At 54.3% G+C, this 20,124-nt stretch overlaps 1 protein-coding gene across 1 annotated transcript in view; it reads left to right on the top strand.

Moving 5' to 3' along the window:
- Nucleotides 1-20,124, top strand: part of Nectin1 (nectin cell adhesion molecule 1) — a 63,161-nt gene that overhangs the window by 32,841 nt on the left and 10,196 nt on the right. The window contains exons 2-5 of the mRNA XM_042280731.2: nt 13,659-14,009; nt 14,449-14,751; nt 15,048-15,165; nt 16,598-16,749. Coding sequence (XP_042136665.1) covers nt 13,659-14,009; nt 14,449-14,751; nt 15,048-15,165; nt 16,598-16,749 — 924 coding nt within the window. The remainder of the gene's footprint in view (nt 1-13,658; nt 14,010-14,448; nt 14,752-15,047; nt 15,166-16,597; nt 16,750-20,124) is intronic.

Genomic DNA, 20,124 nt, shown 5'->3' on the forward strand with positions numbered 1-20,124 from the left:
TGCTAACTGTTCTCGCCATCTCCAGGAGGATCCCAAGAGGGAACATGACCTCTTGTGTCTTCTCAGGAATCCAAAGGCTTCTGTTTCTCAGGGTATTGTCCAATCTTGGGGTGATCGAAGGGGACAGACGATACTCCTCCCACACTTGTGGGTTACCTACACACACAGCACATCCCTGCCCCAGGATACCCGGAGGCTCTCAGGCCACTCTGGACAGGGTCAAAGGAGAAGGGAATGGGAAGTGGGGGTAGGTTGGTGAGGGAAGCAGGTGGCCGCAGAGGCCGGCTCCATCTCTGCAGCTGGGCTCCATGCCCTGTGCCTACGTGCTGGCTTCCTCTGCAAGGCAGGATGAGGAACAGGCCCTGGCATGCCAGCCCCTACCAGTGACTCCTGAAACCTTGACAAGTCTGAGCTGGAAGCAGGACTGGGTGAGGCTCCTGACAGACTCATGTTGGGCAGAGGGATGGTCGGTGTGGGGAGGGAAAGTGGGAAAGACCCCACACTTGAAACTGTGACACCACAAGGGGAAACTGGGAAGGAGACTCAGGAGGATCGGGGTGGTGGCTGGAGCTTTTTCTGACTCTCAAGTCCCCTCATCCCATGGGTCCCTGCCAGGCAGGGCAGGAAGAGGACAGGCCGCCGTGGCAACCGGGAGGTGTCCCCCTCAGCATTTCGCCAAGTGTAAGGTGATGGTTTTGAGTGCTGTGGAGAAAGAAGGAACAATGACATATCCCATGTGCCAGGGACAGAGGAGGCTGCCCAGTGCTGGGGAGGTGACCTCACCCCAGCTGAGTGAAGCTGGGACTCGCTGTGTCGGTGAAAAGGCTGGGTTTGGGGATGGGCGTGAGACTTGGCCATGGGCACTGACACTGGAAACCGCTGAACTCATCCAGGTCAGACAGGAAAACCTGAACCCACCACTACCACCTTCAGCCTCCCGGGTGCTGGGGGGGGAAGGCCACGGAGGGACAGTTAGTTGTACAGAAGCTGGACATGGCCACAGGCCTGCTGAAGGTAGCAGCCGGGTGCCCCAGTGAGCAGCCTCCTTCTCCCTGAATTGCCACGTCAGGAGCCTCTGAAGATCTTGTCTTCTTCTTCACATTGGGCGGCGGCGGCGGCGGCGGCGGCGGCGGCGGCAGGGGTGGGGGGTGGATGGGTGGGTGGGGACTGCTAGGTGAAGCACACACACACACACACACACACACACACACACACACACACGAGTCATAAGTGTTCCCCTTCCCTCTGACAGTAGCTTGGTTGAATTTAGACCTGGAGTTCCACAAAAGTTGAAAGGAAGCTAGCATGATGGCCCCCACCTGTAGTCCCAGCTCTACTTCTCAGAAGGCTGAGGCAGGAGGATCCCTCAAGCTCAGCATTCCAGGCCCAGCCTGGGAAACTGTGTCTAAAAAGGAGCGGCCAGGGCTGCCGCTGTAGGGTGGGAATGCTGGGTTTCCTGTATGCTGTGGAAGGCCGGGAAGAGGTCAGCACTCAGGTTGGAGGCACGACCCTGGTTTTGTTGTGATCTGGGTTGCGTGAAACTAGGCTGGAACTGCTGTGAGGGTTTATGTGGGGGGAGGATGGTTTGGAGGTCTACATTGGGTGTGTTAGGGAGTTGGACTATGATCCCTAAAGCTAATATTCTAAGGGCATCCATGCCATATATATGAGTTTGGGGTCACTATGGTTCTGGGCTACAAAGCATCACCCTCAAGTTATGTATTTCAGCCTCAGGAACTGCTAAGACAATCCCTCCCAGAGAGGCTGGAGCAGGAGCAGGGCCTGCCTTCTACCCTATCCCAGCATCCCTCAGTGGCCCTTGGCACTGGTTTGTGCTCAGTCCTGCTGCCCACTTGGATCATGGGGACTCAGCCTCCGGTGTAGTTAGCTGTGTCTTCCACATTGTACTGTCCCTGTCCCTCCGCTGGTGGGTCAGGCCCACACTCAGCAGTCTGGAGCACTCTTCTGACCTTTAGCCTCTCCTATAAGGTAGCTCCAAAGGTAGGGCAGGACCAAAGGAGAGCTGCCTGCCACACGCAGGTGCCTGGGGGTATGGACAAAGGGCCAGGAGGGACAGATGCCAGTCCTGGGTGGGACAGCCATCAGGACTGAGCAGTGGAGTCTGAATGCCACACGGTGCATGTGTACATTTGTGTGGGGTGTGTAGAGTGTGTGTATGTGTGTGTGTGTGTGTGTGTGTGTGTGTGTGTGTGTGTGTGTGTGTTTGCATGAATACCTCCTGAGCCCACCACGCTGGAGGGACCTGGGTTCCTCCAGTCAGGCCTTCCCACATTAAAGCCAAGGCAGGAGAGCCAGGCCCAGGGTAAGGAGAGCAAATAGCAAAACTTAATGACTTTAATATGAAAGAATTTGCCACTAATTAAGCACAAACACTCCACTAATACAGAGAACACATGTTGTGGATTTCACTTAAGCAGGAACCAAATGAGGTGAAAATCCTTCCAAAATGATAGCAGTTTACCCTCGAAGGAAGATGCTTCCTCACCTCGGTTCTGCCGAGCACAGCTCTGAGTGCACGGCGGCCCTCTGCCTCCACAGCCTTCCCACCCTCCCCGACGAGGGGTTCTGGCCATGCTCCCTCAGCAGGTCTCCCTGCTGGCATCCATCCCCCCTGGCTGCCCTTCTCTGTGTTTGCATCCTCTGGAGACAAGATAGTCTCTCCGAAGCCTGTGTTCTGTCAGTCAGCAACCCTGTGAGCCCACTGTTCTGGTCGCCTGTCTCCCCCAGGCAGAGCTCAGCTCAGGCCTTCAGACAGGAAGGCCTGCATCTCTCTTCTTAGCCGGGACACACAAGGAAGGTTTCCCATCGGAGTGTTCCGCCGTACTACTCCTCGGCCCCGTACGCCCAGCTTGCCATGGCTGGTCCTGCATGGCCATCATGCATTTCACCTCTCCTACCTGAGCTCATCGTCCCCTCCTCTAGTCCCTTGTTCCCCTGGGGGGCATGTGATAGTGGCTGGATATGGGGTTTTTTGTTTGTTTGTTTGTTTGCTTGTTTGTTTGTTTTGGTCGTCACAGGTGAAGGTGGTGTTCCTGACGTCTAGTGTGTAGATGCAGGGATGTTGCTAAGTGTCTTACAGGGCACAGGACAGATCCCACCAGAGAGGATTGTCTGGCCCCAGATGTCAGCAGCATCTAGGTCAGTAGTGCTCTTGCTCAGGAAGCCAGCTCACCTGAGTCTAGGCAGGTTTTTCCCCCCACACGTCCCCAATACCAACACTTAGGCAGCATCTCCATGTGCCGGGCGCCATGCTAGGAGCACGAAGGAATGGTCTCATTTCACTCTCCTGTCAGCCCTGGGAAACAGTACTGTCATTATCCCCACTTGACATGTGAGAAAACTGAAGCCTGGAGAGATCCACGCAACTTGAAGTTGCCCGGTTCTCTAGCGGCCCATGCCAGTCCTCATCTTGCCTGAATTGGACTGAAAGCTGGTGCTCATGGACTGATTACTTCATGTACCCCAACCCCCTCTGTAGGTTCCACCCTCTAAATCTCTCAGCCCCTTCTCTAACCTGTCACTCCTTCCATCCAAGCCCTTTCTCTTATACTGAGCCTTCCCTGTAGGCAGGCAGCTGTACCCACCGGATAGTCTCCCCCCGCCCCCCCCCCCCCCGCCCCGCCCCAGCCATCTCTGCAGAAAGAGCGTCTGCAGAGCTGGGTGCTGGGGTGACCCACCTTCCCCTTCTTGATACAGGGCAGACCCGAGAGCCCTCCAGATGCTGAACCTCGTTGTATTTGGAACTCTGAGCGCCGAGGCAAGGAAGACACATGTCAATGCTGAGCCTTGTGAAGGTTCCCCTGGGGAAGCCTAGGGAATTCTTCCTCTGCCTTCTCAGCAGCCCCCAGCCTCTCCCTCCTCAACAAGAGTCTTCCAGAGAGGCTGCTGCCTGCCTACACTTTCCCAAATGTGTCAGCAGCAGCGCATGCTTGCTCACAGAGGGAACCCCGGGCTGTGTCTGCTCCGAGACAATAGTGTTCACTCCAGTGTCGGCTGCCATCACGTCACCGAGCCTTTCTGAATCTTGGTCTTGGAGCCAGAGGCTTCTCGGCCTGCAAGTCAAGAAAGGCCTGGTCAGGCAGGAGCTGCCCAGGGCTGCGGAGGGAGGGAGGGAGGGAGTGGAGCTGGAGAAGACAGAGACGTAAACAGGCTTAGGTGGTGGGAGCAAGCCTTCTCTGCAGCAGCTGAGGTGAGAAAACAATTTTTCACCTTATATGCTGGTGTGAGGAAGGAAGGGAGACGGGGTGCTCGGAACTAGGACAGGAGAGGGAGAATCAAGACCACCAGCCGGGAAGCGAACAGGAAGGTATGGAATTGAAAGGCGGGCAGGTGGTTAAGCTGACCCACATCCGCTGGGGATGTTGCTGCCCATTTCTGGGCAGCGAAGAGTCATGCCTTAAGCTCTGTCCCCTCTATCCAGGTGAGGGCTCACCTTCCGTCTCTGCCCCTTGGCTAATGCACTTCCCAGGAAGTTGCCACCGGACCTGAGACAATGGCTAACCTTGGCCCAGGACCACAACTAGCTCACAGGCTTCTCCACCAACCAGTGGGGGTGTCCCGTGAGTTCTGAGTGCCAGGCTTCGGACTAACGTGCTATGACAGGAACATGCCCATGTATGCACCCTGAGCATATAGTACCGCCTAACCCCTGACAGAGCCAGGAAAGGGCTCCAGGAAGCCAAGTCTTGGGGAGTTCGGGAAGGACAGAAGTCACGTGTGTATGTCTTTAGTAGAAGTGGGTAGCAAGCCAGACCTCTAGCAGTCTCTTATGTCCTCATTCTCTCAACATTCCTAATCTGGGCCTCTTCAGCCTCTACCCTTGGGGTACCGTGGCTCACACTTACAATCCCAGCACTCAGGAGGCTGAGGCAGGAAGCCTGCCATGAGTTCAAAACCCACTTAGGTGACCTTGGGCTTGATCTTGAGGAGTTCAGGAAGTTTATGGCATGGGAGCTCCAGTCAGGGGACTGTACACTCAACGTTGTCCTGCAATGGACCACTGAGAGGTGGTCTGGGCACAGGGGTGAGGCTTGAGGAGAATGAGGGAGGCGTAAGACGTGAGTGTTGAGGTTGTAAAGAAGGGGTTGTGCGTGGGGGCCCAGCCCAGGAAGGTTGAGAAAACGAAGTGAGAGACCACTGGGTATGAGGGTGCTGGGTGGGAGGGGCTTAGGGGAGTTTAGATTTGGACAGATGCAGCTTAGGGAACACAGCTGGTAAGGGCCTGCTGTAGGCTGGACTGGGCAACCGCGTGGCTGTGGAAGAACCTGCTGTACCCCAGCTTTGCTGTGGGGCAACCTGGATTTGATCTGGCAGGACTTCCAGAAGTTTGCCAGCCTACCAAGACAGAGAGCCAACTGGTCAGTACTCAGGTTCCCAGAGGTAAATCCGGAGGAGGAACAGAGCTAAGGCAGGGTGAGCTGAGCAGGTTGGAGCCACAGAACCCCTCCAGGATTCTCAGGTCCGCCACTCCCATTTACAGAAAAGGGCACTGGCCCTACTCGAGCCCAAGTGACAACAGGGACCAGGGAGTAAAGACCAGAGCCCACCTCTCCCAGTTTCCGGTGGGTACCCTTCCCCTACCCAATGCCCAGAGGAAAGGTGACAGGCATGATGCCAGAGAGGAAGTAGAGTGGACCAGGAACTAACACTTGAAGGCTGGAGATGGAGACAGACAGAGCCAGGAGCGAGGCCCTGTGTTCTTGGGGTACCAAAGTAAAGTCCTGGCTTGCCAGAGTCCCTGGGGTGGGGTGACAACAGGAAATGGACCTGCAAGAGGGTGGTCCAGACATCCCCAATCCCTTGTTCCTTGATGGGAGAGCCAAAGCCCAGCTCCCTGATTCATCTCTGTCCCCCAACCTGTCCTGCCAGGTTTCGGGGAGAGATAGGGTTTGTCAGAGCCTCCTCATGGCTCTGCCACCCCCAGGGCTTCTGCACTGCCAGGGGAGTGGGGCTGGCCCAGTCTGTCTGGAAGATCCTGGGCCCTGGCTCCTCCTGGGTCTTTTCCCAGGCTGCCTCGCCCCCTCTTCTCCCACGCACCATGCTCCCCCACCCAAGGCAACCGGCGCCAGCCCCACAGCCCATCATTAACCAACTCCATGTGGGGAGTCGGTGGGGGGGGGTGAGCATTCAGCCAAGAGGATAACATGGGCAGTTTCTGTGACCCCAGAGCTGGGGGTGGAGGCGCCTGGGCTCAGACAGTAGCAATTAGCCCCTGACTGTGGGATCATAGGACATTATCACTCCTGCGAGTGAGTGGCCCCGCGGTGAGAGTGGAAGGAACACAGAGCCCCCGGAGTCACCCCAGAAGCTCTGTCCCCAAGAGAATTCCCCAAGGCCTTCTCACCAGCAGAGGTCCCTGAACTGCAGGAGATGGGAAACGGACATGCTAACCACCGTGCAGGGCCAAGGCCAGGACATGCGCTCTGCCTTCTTGCTGTGCTTCCTCGGGGAGGGCTGGCTGGGCACTGGGACAAGAAACGGGACACTTCTATCTTCCTAGTGCCCTCTAAGCCAGGTCACCGTGGCCCTGTCCTGGGTGCGAAGGGGAGTTTGGAAGCGGGTGATGCAGCCTGGGAGCCAAGGAGCTCCTGAATTAATGGGGAACCCTGCCCGGGGCATAGATACGAGAAGGGACAAGTTCAAAGGGTTCCAGCAAACGCCCTGCCCTGATGGGTTCTTGCTGGCAGAACGATCAGGTCCAGATGACAGGTTGGCAAAACCTTCCAAGAGGCGATGACCCCAGAAAGGGAGTCCCCTGCTGGTCCCACTTCGCCAGCCTCCCTGAAGTGCTTCCTGCCTGGACTTCCTGGGAGGTGACATTTGGGAAGGAAGCCATGCTGAGGGGAGGGTCCCAAAGCTGTAAGTCACCTTGCTGACTCAGCATGCTTTCGGGGGACCCTTCCCCCTCCCCACAGTGAGTCATTCCCACTTACACTTAGCTGTTCCTCACCACCGGAAGTCCTGTCCTGTCTGCCCGTTCCTGGAGGGGAGGGAGGGAGGGAGCATGCCTAGAAAGCTCTGAAAGCAAAGGATATTGGTTTCAACTGGAGATGTACCTTGTTGATAGAGAACTCAGCCAGCATGTGCAAGGCCCTGGGTTGGATTTCCAATACAGTCCCTGACCTAAACACACACACACACACACACACACACACACACACACACACACACACACACACATCAGGGGGAGCGGGGGTTGATTTCTTCTAGCCAGGTGTCATGGTCATGGTAGCTCTCGCATGTAACTAATCAATCCCACACTGGGCAGGAACCTTAGTCAAAAGGTTAAGACAGGAGAATAGCCATGACTTTGAGGCTAGCCTACGCTGCATAGTCTTGTTCTAGAGTAGCCTAGGCTACAGTGTGAGACTTTGTCTCACCACCAAGTAAAACCAAAAGAAGGAAGAGATGTTGTTTTGGAACAGGTCCTTGTCGGAGAGCCCAGCCCCCGACACCTGTACACACACAGACTTATCCTCTCTCGTGGGCTAACACTCTGCTTAAGCCACTGCTGGAGACCCTGGGGCAAGCTTCAGAAAATGAAGTCCTGGAGAAGATCTGCCCAGCCAGGTCAGGACTCCGTGGTCCTCACGAAAGTACCCATTTCCACACCCACCTTCTGAGCCCAGACCCAGCTTGCCCCGGACTTCTGAAGTCAAAAAGGGCAGGAGGCGAAGCTGCTGGTGTGGCCACGCCCGATGCGTGGGAACGCTCGCCACCCCCCTGCAGATCAGCTCCGTGGCCAGCAGGGCAGGGCCCTGGGGAGCAGGTTCGTCTGCCACAACTGAAGAGCCTTTGTGTTTTGTTGCTGAGTTTGGGCTTTTGCTGCCCTGTGACGTTGTGGGGGGGCTGGTCCCGATGCTCGCCTTGCCAGCTCAGCACTTCTGAGAAGCCAGGTTGCCCCAGCTGCCTCGCCTGTGCCCTGTTAAGGAAACTGAGGCAGCAGAGCACAAGTCCCAGGGACCTGTGTCTTGGACCTTGACCATGTAGGGTGGTCAGGGAGGACCTAGGCAGTGATTAAGGGCAGGGCAGGGAAAGACTCACCGTGTACCCTAAGATGTAAGGAACCCTCTTCTGTGGGCGCAGGTTCCATGATTTCTGCACCCCCTGTCCTCTCTCTGCTCTTCGCTCTTCCCACTGTGCCCATAATAGACTTCTGTAGGCATTCCATCCTGAACTCCCTAAATTCCATTCTGACCCACAGTCACTGGACTCCAGCACAAGGCACCTATGAGTACTGTGGCTGGGTACTGTGTCATTTCCTAAGGTTTCCTAGGGTATCTCCCAGAAAGTCATCACCCAGAACAAGGACCCTAGGGAGATAGACTGAGCCAGACTCTTGTTTAAGGTAGGAATTACATTAGGCCAGGGGGCTTGCTAGTCTATGTCCTTGGGCAGATAACCCAACCCCTCTTGACCTAGTTAGTGCTAGGTTGCCTGATCCATTGAGCCCTGATGTGCTATTATGTCATAAGCCCCAGCCTATAGTCTGCAGGGGAAGGGGGCTTTCTTATTTTTGGGTAACCAGAGCGTCAGCAGATTTCCCAAACCTTGGGGCTACCATGTCAGGCATAATGTGGTTGACACAGCCCAAGGTCAAGCATGTCCCTACTTTTCCCATGGTAGCTAGACATCCGTTGAGTGACAGGATACAGACTCCGTACAGGTGCAGGAAATAGTAATGGGTTCAATTGCATGGTTCTATGCCATTGGGGTCCTCGTAGAAGTGCCCACCAGAGAGTCAGGAATGAGAACCATTTTGGTGTTCCAGAGGAAGGGGCCTATAGCTCCCTGCACAGTGCCTAGTGCCAGGTAGATAATCAGGAAACATTTGTTGAATGAAGTCCTAGAAAGGGAGGCCTACTGCTTCATAGATAATGGTGATGGTGGTGATGATGATGATGATGATGACGATGAGGAGGATGGCGGCAACCGACGTTGATTATTTATTTTGTGCTAATGCTGCTTTCTGAGTTTCCCGTGTATTCCTTCATTTCATCCTTACAATGGGGCAGGCATTAACTATTAGAATCCCCATTTTGCAGATGTACACCCTCAGTGTAAACCGAGACACAGAGAGTTTAAGTCATTGGCCCCCTGGAAGGCATGGAGACCAAATGCAAACTCATACTGCAGACTTCTCCCAGCCTCATTGTGCACCTCAAAAGAGGGTGCCAGGAAGGCCGTACAGAGCTTGGGAGCCACCCATGCCGTTTTCCAGACTGTGAAGCTGAGGCGGGCATGAGAAAACTGAGCGTACTCTAAGACCTCCCTTCCTGCCACCTGCCCCTGCAGGCACCCTATCCGTCCTGTTCCTCTTCTCAGGCTTTCCAGGTGAGGCCTCAGAAGCCTACCCACCCAGCCCCTCCTCTCCATGTGCAAGAGTGAGCCCTTTTCCCTTTGGAAAGCCACCCAGACTAAGAGCTGGATACTTAGATCTGATTTCACATGCTTAGTCCAAGCCAGGGATCCCCGACAGACGCTTGGGAACCAGGGCCCTCAGGCTGGAGTGTTGAGGCGGGGCCTAATTTTGCTAAGCTTTCATCCCCTGTCAACTCCAGGACACTGAGGTCTTTACCCTCAGTTCAGCAGGAGCCCCACATGCCACCCATGGACTACCTCCTAGGCTCTGTTGATAGCCAGCCAGCTAGGACAGAGGCCAAGAGTAAAAGTGAGCATGCCCACTACTGAGAGGTCCTCCATGTCCCCATCCAGCTCATCACAGGGCCAGAGAGGGCCAGGAATGCCTTTGTGTACGATGAAGGGATGCCAGGAATTTTCTCTCTACACAACCATGAAGCTGCTTCTGGGAGACCCCAGTGGAGAGAAAAAATGGCCTCTATCCAGCATACACACACACACACACACACACACACACACACACACACACACACACACACACACACCTGCTTTGGCACAGAAACCTCCCCAACTTACATGGGGCAGCAGCAGCAACCTCCCCCTTCTGGCACCCACTTAGCCCTGAAGGGTGAGGTCACTGCTTGGGGAACAGCATAGGAATATCAGCCTGTATATCAGCCCCGCCCCTCTGCCTGCCCCACTGCAGAAGGCGTTAGAGGAGGTGGGGTAGTGGCGCTCAGGGGGCCATGTGTCTTTCCAGGCCCACCATACCTAGCCCCGGGATTGCTCCTGATACCCATGCCCCTTCCCCCAACTCTCAAGTTGTGGCCCAAGCCCTCCCAACTGGCTTTTCCAGTTCTTGGCTTTATGTGGTGCAAGTTCCCCAATTATGCCCACATTATCTCAGCTGCTGGGCAGCCTCCAGCAGGCTTGGGGAGTGGAGGCCGGGCGAGTATCAGGGAGCACCCATTTTTATCCTGTCCGGGAGAATGGAGGAAATTAGTTGTTTGCCAGCTGACCAGTCAGCAAGAGTGCTAGACCATCTGACCCACTGACCTCCTCTCAGGCTGCTTCTGGGTGGGGCGTGGGCTGGGCTGCCGTGACAGCTAGAGCCAGAAGGAAACAAGACCCAGGGCAGCCAGCCTGCTCCTTTACAGAGGCAAGGGACATGACTGCCAGGGTCTCACAGGTAGGCAGATATTCAGCCCCCAACTATGTGCCGTACTTCCCCCACCCCCAGCTCCCCCAGCTTCCAACACCTCTGCTTGAGGTATCTGGGGCTACCAAGGGCCAGCTTGGGGGATGGGGGACGGGGGGCAGGAACACTCAATGTGTTTGTTAAGACTGTAGTGTGAATGGCAAAAAGAATGGGAATATGGATGAAATTCTCAATGCCAAGGGCATGGCTTGGGAAAGCCAGAAACATATGTCTTCAGCATCTCTCTCTCTCTCTCTCTCTCTCTCTCTCTCTCTCTCTCTCTCTCTCTCTCTGTGTGTGTGTGTGTGTGTCTGTGTGTCTCTGTCTCTCCTTTCTTCCACATGCCTCCCAAGGTCTCACTATGCAATCCAGACTGGCCTTGAACTTAAGATCTTCTGACTCTGACTCCTGAATGCTAATATTACAAGCATGTCCCACCATGCCTGGATTAGCATGCATTTCCTAAGGACCTGCTGTGTACTAAGCCCCAAGATCCCACAGTCAATGTGATCCCTTGAAGAGTGGGATGGGGAGCAATGTGCTGAAGTGACCATGGGCTTTGGGACCTTCCCAGGAGCCCCTACTTCTCCATCATGCAGAGAAGGCAAGGGGAAGCCCCTGCTTCCCACTCTTGGATCCTAGGCCTCTTGAAGCCATCCTCCTGCCTCTGGGTCAGTAGAAGCTTGGTACTATTGATGGTGCTCAGTAAACTGAAGATGTGGGATGTGAAGTACACCAGTGTCGTCGCTCATCAGTGTCAGGAAGCACATACAATCATGTGACAAAGATGCAGCCTTGGGGACTTGACAGACTCAGAGATAGACAGAAGTGGAGGGCAGAGCCTGGTCTGGGGTGGTTGTCTCGGGCTAGTGCCAAGTTCGGGCTAAGGAAGTGCAAAGGAAAGGACTTCCTAGATGTGGAGACTGGAGGGAATTTCCGCCTTGCCCCCAGCTGCCTGCTGCTTCCTGGGAGTCTCTGTTCTCTTGGCTACCACTGCAGTTTGCCCAGCAATAAATATTTGCTACATGAGAGAAAAGGAAACACAGAAGCCTGCTGTGTAAGCCAGATGCTGAGCCGGGCTGGGCTTTGGGGACTCAGGAAGGGAAAGAATTCCCTGCAGGAGTTCACAGTCCATGAGAGAAGTCAGGTATGAACAGCCGTTTCTGAGACAGGGAGACCCGTACTGGGAGGAACCTGGAGGACCAGACCGCAGCTTCCCAACAGAAGGAATTGAGTAGGTTCCTCACAGGAGCTGAAAGGAAAGAGCTCTGTCACTGTGCATCCTCAGCATCTCCTTCAGTTCCTGCCCTCCACCCCCCTCTTATACCCTTGGCTCCCCAGCAACGGGTAAAGTAGAGAAGACTGGATTATCTGGCTCATTTGTCAGATGAGGGAACCGAGGCCCAGGAAAGCTCCTAGCTAGAGCTCTTCTTGGAAGGCAGAGCTTTTGACCCTTAAAGAAAAAAAGAAAAGAAAGACAGCATTCTAGATATGGTGCCAACACCTACAATCCTAATGTTCTGGAGGTTGAAGCCGGAAGGTTTGTCCAAGATCAGACTTGACCATTTAGCCAAAAACTGCCTCCAAAGACATCTTGGGAGGGCAGGGGGAGGCAGAGCTTAAACATAGCTCAGTAGTGGAAAACTTGCCAAGCATGTTGTCTCCATCCACAGAACTAGACAAAAGTGGGGAGACTAGAACCCGTGGATGTATGTTTACTAACATCTAACACTGACCTGTATCACTAAGGAAAAAGCAGATTTGAACAATCTGTACAGTATGATTCTGGTTTGTTTGTTTGGTTTTTGTTGTTGTTGTTGTTGTTGTTTTTGTTTTAATATAGAGAGCTAGGAGATGGATCACTAGGCAAAGTGCTTGCCTAGTGAGGACTGTATTTAGGGTGCCCAACATGCACACAAATGCCAGATGGGCAAAGTGGCCTGCCTAGGAGGTAAAGATGGGATCGCAGAAGCAAGCTGGCTAGCCAAATCAACACCACCTGGGTCCAACTGAGAGATCTTGACTGAAAATGTAAGACAGAGAAACTCATGCCTTTAACTCCAGCACTGAGGAGGCAGAGGCAAGCAGATCTCTGCAAATTCGAAGCCAGCCTGGTTAACACAGCAAATTCCGGGCCAGCTAGGGATACAGAGTACGACCCTGTCCAAAGAAAGATATGGTGGAACTCAATCAAGGAGGATACTTTAGCATCAACCTCAGACCCCCATGTGCATGCATAACACACATACACCTGCAAAAAAAATAATAATACAGATAGTGGCCAGGCATAGTAGTGGCACACATGGAGAATCCCAGCATTCAGAAAGCTGAGACATCAGGCCGTGGTGGCACACGTCTTTAATTCCAGCACTCAGAAGCCAGAGGCAGGTGGATGTCTGTGAATTCAAGGCCAGCCTGGTCTACAGAGCGAGTTCCAGGATAGCCAGGGCTACACAGAGAAACCCTGTCTCCAGGGAGGGGAAGGGGAAGGAAGCTGAGACACGAAGATCATGAAATCAAGGCCATTCTGAACTACAAGTGAATGATGTCATTGTCTTCTTGGTATTTTTTTTTTTTTCAAAATTATCTAGAGTATGAGATTTTAGTATTATTTATTTTGTGTGTGTGTGTGTATATGCTGTGGTGGGTTTGTGGCGGTCAGAGAACAATTTAAAGGGGGTCTCTTCTTCCACTATGTGGATTCTGAGGATCAAATTTAGGTCATCATGCTTGGTGGCCAATGTCTTTACGCACTGAGCCATCTTAAGAGGCGATTTTTATATCAAGTGATTATTTAATTAATTTGGGGGGGGGGATTGGAAATGAGTTTCACTTGTATCTCAGGTTGCCCTGGAACTCACTATGTAACCAGGCTGCTCTCCAAGTCTCGTAGCAATCTTTCTGCTTAGCCTCCCAAGTGCTGGGGTTATAGGCACAAACCACCAGACCCAGTGATGATTTTCGTAAGAAGAATTATCAAAGTAATAACTGCTGTAGAAGCTAAGACCGTGGTAAAGAGAATGGTAGGGGTGGGCAGTAGTGCCTGGCACTGACCATTTCCTGTCTTCCCCTCTGCCAGGCGCTCACACGCAGGTGGTGCAGGTGAACGATTCCATGTATGGCTTCATCGGCACAGATGTGGTACTGCACTGTAGTTTTGCCAACCCACTGCCCAGTGTGAAGATTACCCAGGTCACGTGGCAGAAGTCCACCAATGGCTCCAAGCAGAACATGGCCATCTACAACCCAACTATGGGCGTCTCTGTGCTGCCCCCCTACGAGAAGCGAGTGGAGTTCCTGCGACCCTCCTTCATCGACGGCACCATCCGCCTCTCCCGCCTGGAGCTGGAGGACGAGGGCATGTACATCTGTGAATTTGCCACCTTCCCTACAGGCAACCGTGAGAGCCAGCTCAACCTCACTGTGATGGGTAAGCTGCCCTGGACCTCTTTCCTTTGCCTGTCTAGGGGGGTTGACCATCCTTAGCGTGTGCCTCAGTGACCCCAGACACCCCTGTTGGGTTGGCATGGTCCCATAACTCCATGTATATAGTACCTCTCATTTGACTACCCAGACTGTCCAAAATTCCCCAAAAATTGAGGGTGGAGCCTTAGCTTTGGGCAGGGGCAGTATTTAGTTTGGAGCCCCCACCACGGGACATTGTGTTGGGGACTAGGACGCTTTAGACACCAAAATAAGGAAGAAAGATGCTTGGTTTGAGCATGCCAAGACCCTAAGAAGCCTAAAAACAGGACTGTTTGTGCAGCAAGAATTGATTGGCATGAGGAACTTCCCAAGAGAAATTCTGGGAAGGGCTTTGGCAAGGGTGACAGGCAACTTCAACTGATGCCATGGTGTTGTGCCCACAGCCAAACCCACCAACTGGATCGAGGGTACCCAGGCAGTGCTTCGAGCCAGGAAGGGACAGGATGACAAGGTCCTGGTGGCCACCTGCACCTCAGCCAATGGGAAGCCTCCCAGTGTGGTGTCCTGGGAAACACGGCTAAAGGGCGAGGCAGAGTACCAGGAGATCCGGAACCCCAACGGCACAGTGACAGTCATCAGCCGTTACCGCTTGGTGCCCAGCCGGGAAGCCCACCGACAGTCCCTGGCTTGCATCGTCAACTATCACCTGGACCGCTTCAGGGAGAGCCTCACACTCAACGTGCAGTGTGAGCCGGGGGGCCTTCCCACCCACTGCCACCTGCCCTCCTCTTCTGTCCCCTAGTCCTTCCCCGCTGCTGCTACTTCCTCCTCCAAGATGCTGCAGCTCTCCCTCCCTCTCCCTCTGTCACTCCACCCTCCTTCCGACCTTCCTTTCCATTCGCCGCTTCTGCTCTGAGGTCTTGTAATGCCGACTAGCTGCTCCTGTGTCCTCACTGTCTCCCTTCCTTAGCTGTTCCTTCCGCCCCTTCCCTGCCTGCTCCCCTGACCTCACCCTCTTCCAAAACCCTCCCTTGCCCCACAGATGAACCTGAGGTGACCATTGAAGGCTTTGATGGCAACTGGTACCTGCAGCGGACAGACGTGAAGCTTACGTGCAAAGCCGATGCTAACCCCCCAGCCACCGAGTACCACTGGACCACGTGAGTGCTGTAGGCTGGCCCATCTCCCGAGAATACCCTTTGCTGGACCACACACTGGGAGTAGGGAGGATTAGAATCTAGCTTCCGATTTTTCCGTGGGGGTTAGTTTAAGAGATCCCACATATACACACATACTATGTACACACACACACCTCTGCATTTGAGTGCTAGGATTTGGGACTAATAATCCTGCCAGCGGGGGTTTCCCTCATGACCTGCTTCCCTTCACTCACTAATAAAGGTTTTTGTCGTTTCCCTTTGGTGACTCATCCCACCCCAGTCCCCATTATTTATTTTATCAAAGTGTCCCCTGCGAAGCTGGTGTTCTGGAACACCCTAGGCTTTCTTTGTTCCTAGTCCTTCTGTATAGCAGCCCCAGGTTCTCTGGGTGGAGGCAGCAGTGGACCCCCATGTCCCGCTGTCCCATTCTTGGCTTTACCGGCTGATTCTTGACCTTCAGAGAGGAACACATCCCCTCTAGCCAACTCGAACATATCTCAAGCCTCATTCTTTTCACAGACAACTAGGTGGGAAGCTAAGAAAGTTGGCATGGGTGGCCAGAAGACAGCAGCTAAGAGTGCATCTAAACCATTGTCTAGGGAGTAGAGGACCCTGCCAGGCCCTCCCTGGCAGCCTGAATTTCTAGGCACAAAACTGCTAACCTGAAGGTGAGGGTGGACAGAACCTGCTTGTCAGTCGGCCCCGTAGCCAGAGCAGCCGCTGACTTAACTGAGGTGCAGCGAACCAGGGAAGGGAGGAAGGTCTTCTGTACTCGGCAGACTCCCAGGATATCCCCCTCGTGACAACACTTTGAGACATGCCCAGCAATGGCAAGGTGATGAGTAGGTGCTCAGCCGTGCCTGTTTCCCCCAGTAAGGGGAACTGGGGTCAGGACCCCAGTGTCTCTGTTGTCAACCCACTACCAAGGAGACGAAGGACCAACAAGACCCAGGAGCAGTAGGACGAGCACTCTCCTGAAGCCTACAGACCCTGCTGCCCTCCACTCTGCTGCTTCCTAGCTGTGTGCCCGGGGCCTTGAATCTCGGGTTTCATCTGTTAATGTGGGAATGGTCCCCACCTGCCTTGCATACATTTCAGTGGCGTGATGACCAAGCATGACGGTCCAAGCCTTGTCATCTCAGCACCAGAGAGGTCCGGTCAGGATTGCTGCAAGTTCAGCGCCTACCTGGGCTACATAACAAAACCCTGTCTAACAAAGAAGAGAAAAAAAAATCATGATTTACTGAATAATAGAAAACGGAGATGCAAGACATTATTATTGTGACTATTTTCCCTCCATCTCAAACAGCCCCTAATATATGCACTCAGCAAAGGGGCTGGTAGATAGCACTAGAGCCCAGCGGATGCCCCGGGAGCTGAGTCTTGGAGCTGACGAGTCATAAACCTTGACTGTGTCTCCCAATACCTACAGGTTGAATGGCTCCCTCCCCAAGGGTGTGGAGGCCCAGAACAGAACCCTCTTCTTCCGAGGACCCATCAACTACAGCCTGGCAGGAACCTACATCTGTGAGGCCACCAACCCCATTGGTACCCGCTCAGGCCAGGTGGAGGTCAATATCACAGGTAGGAACCTTCATGCTCCCCTGCCGCTCCGCGTCTTCGGGTTCCCCCATAGCTGCACCCGCTGCTTTCTTTGCACCTGGTGGGAGGTTTGTGTCCCCCCACCCCACCACCCCGCCCCCATTGCTTCTCTGCAGCTCAGGCCATGGTTCTTTCTTTACATTTTTCTCTTTGCTTTATAGGGCTGTAGGGCACAGTCAGAGTGACCTTTGCCGGGGGAGGGGGAGGGGGGGCAGGAAGTGTTGTTTCAGAGAGTCATGCTAGCTTACTAGCATGGATTTGGGTCTACAGGCAGAGCTCATGTCCTCCGAGTTTCTGCAGCTGGAGTTGAGGAAACCTATAGGGCTGCAGGGTGAGGCTGGCCTCAAGCGGAACACAAGACAGACAGTAGAGTAGGCTGGGGTGAGCGAGCACCCCGAAGGCACTGGATACTTAGGTCTCGAGACCGAGTGGCTCTCCTCCCCGGTCTTTCTCTGTGATCACGCGAGGGGTGAGTCCATCAGGGGAAATGGATGCTGTGATGTTCCACAGGGAGACTTCACCCAGGATGTGACCTGAGCAGGCCTCATCTGTAAATTGGGGGTAGGGTGACCCGCCTTGAAGGAAGGGCTGCTGCCCAATGACACATAATGTAGGTCACATAACCTAGCACAACTCAGTCTGCCAGTAAGTGGCCAAGGCTCTGTGATTATTGTCGTGACCTCCGTCGTTATCATCGTCATTAACAGTGGCATCAAAACAAATGCACCAAGGAGTAAATTGCCACCAAACAACTTCAAAAGGGGGGGGGGTGTTTTTAGTATCAAACCCGAGCCGGTTGCCGAGTGAGACAGGGACACAAAGAGCCTCCCAAAACAGGAAAGGACACCCCACTGCCACCCAAGGAGACAGGATGTCATATGCACAGAGTGACCTCGAGCTTCCAGGAAGCTAGGCAGTGGTAACAGATGCTAGCTAGACACAGGTTTGGGGGAGCCCTGAGGATGTACTGGCTCTGAGAGCGAGCCGTCATCCTTCATCCGTGGGTGCTTTCCAAACACACCTGCACAAAGAGCAGCTGGAGCCATCCACACTGACCTGTCCTTGGGGCTTCCTGTCACCTAGGAGCAAGAGGGTGTGGTCACTTACTATTTCCCTCAACGCCCTGCCCCCGACTCTGAGAGTGTCTAAAGAAGTCGAGGTGCCAGGGTTGGAGCCTGCTAACAGCCAAGGGGCCGGGGCCCTGCTGGGATAGGGTTTGGGAATTCCTATAGGGTGACAGACAAGCAGAGGAGGACTGCGGCACACTTCTCCCTTCTGGAACGAGTTGGAGGCACATAAGGGTCCTGAGCGCTGGCCCTGAGGCGGTGGGGTTGATGAGGAAATGCACACCTGCCTCCTCTGAGGAGTCATCATAACGGGTGTGGTGAGCAGTGTCACTTGAGGGCCAGGAATGAGTCCGTGTGAGGACTTCCTGGCTGTGTGGCCTTGAATACGTTCTTGACCTCTCAGCACCTCAGCTTCCCGATCTGTAATGCGGAGGAGGGAGTCCCACCTACATCCCATCGTCCATCTGACCACGGAGTACTCCCTCCAACAGGGACGCCAAAGCCACCGCAGCATCCCACGGTGCCACCCAGGAACTCTGGGGAAATGGCTGATTGGAAATTTGGAGGAAGTAGGGCGCCCCAAAGCATCCTCTCGTTGATGTTACCTCTCAGCATGAGACTGACCAGAGACTGGCCTCAGAGTCACAGGAAGGTGCATCCTCCCTTCCCCAAAAGCCCAGGAGTAAAGGTGCTGGTCTTGAGGACTGCTCTGTGGGGCTCAGGTGCAGGAGCAGAGAGGACGACGAGGAGGAGGAGGAGGAGGGGGAGGAGGAGGGGGAGGAGGAGGAGATTAGCCATGGGGAGGAAGCTGGGGTGGGTACCCAGTACCTGCTGTGGGACCTGTGGTCAGGTCTAAATAGGTGGTGGTGTGTGCTTGGCTGTACATAACTTCTGGAGTGTGTTCAAGGACAGGTGGTCTAAAGCCACCCAGAGCTCCAGTTGGAAAAGGGTCACACCATGCCAGCTCTGTTGCTGGCAAATTAGCCAGAAGCCAAGAGCCAAACAAGCATGGCATTCCTTGATCTCCTGATGGGCTCAGGAGCTGTGGGTCAGCCCCCACCCCCACCCCCAGGGAGTAGCATTCAGCCTTTCTGAAGGACTCAGCCAGATGTTCTAAGCCTTCCCAGTGCTGTTTATTCTCTAAGTGGCAGATGACCTCATCACCCTTCTCCCCACATCAGCAAGTGGCCTCTGCAATCTCTGGGAACCACCCCAAGGGGCACAGCTGGGCCCTGTGCTCCCAACCTCACTGGTCTGAAGGCAATGCATGAGTGAGAGGGATAAGTGGAAATTTAATATTTCATCCTGACCATCCTTTCAGGTAATAATAGCTTTGCCCTGGGCACATCTGGAGAGTGGAATGAAGAGCAGCTGGGGTGGGGTAGGCAGGGGGCGCACGTGGAAGGTGAGGAGCTGCAATGGTGGGGGAAGGGGGAGATGAAGAAGGACCCGAGAGCCTCGGGAAGGCTCATGGTGAAGCAGCTGGAGGCTTGACTGTGTTCAGATTGCTGCATGGTGGCACCAGGACACTAGTTAGTCACTGTCACAGTGAATGACCCCTGGTGTGAAATAGGCCCAAGCTGTGGCCATAGGGATAAGAAAGCTGATGAAACAACCTAGTGGAATTTGTGGGTGCATTTAACAGCGTCTGGACACTCAAAGAAGCACATTCCCAAGGCCCTCGTGCTGAGAAGCAATTTCAAAGTGTTGGGTCAGTGGTCCCACAACATAGTAGATAGTGAACCTACCTTCTTCCACGAGGGCTAACGCTAAGGGTGGGGAGGGGTCCGGGGGCCTTGACCAAATAGGATATAGCTTTCAGCCCTAAGGGTGTTAGGAGGGAAGTGGCGGATTGGCCTGTTGCCACTCCCAAGAGCAGGGCAGGGAAGCCACTCAAGCTCAGTGTGTCTGTCCCAACTCTTACTTTCAGTGAAGTCTAGGCTCATCCCATGGGCATGCCAGTTGGGCCAGTTCTTTGGACCAAGGATGGTGGGCCTTCACAGGGAGTGTCTCTGCAGGTGTGCATGCCTAGACACGAGTGTGGGTGTGTTCTTCTGTAAGCATGTGTCAGCCCGTGTGAGCAGGCAAGCCGCGGTCTGCATGCTGAGCATGCAAATGGAAGCCTGGGCTATGCTGAGGGCAAATGTGACTGACGGTCTCCAAGCCAGCAAATGGCAGTGCGTTTGGGAGTATGAGGATGCAGCTGAGTCCATACCTCTGGGAGTTCCTCTCCCAGCTTGCAGGAGCCTTGTTAGACAATGGAGGAGCTATACACAGCTGCTACAGCTAC

This window comes from Peromyscus maniculatus, chromosome 7, assembly GCF_049852395.1.
Source record: "Peromyscus maniculatus bairdii isolate BWxNUB_F1_BW_parent chromosome 7, HU_Pman_BW_mat_3.1, whole genome shotgun sequence".
NCBI lineage: Eukaryota > Metazoa > Chordata > Mammalia > Rodentia > Cricetidae > Peromyscus > Peromyscus maniculatus.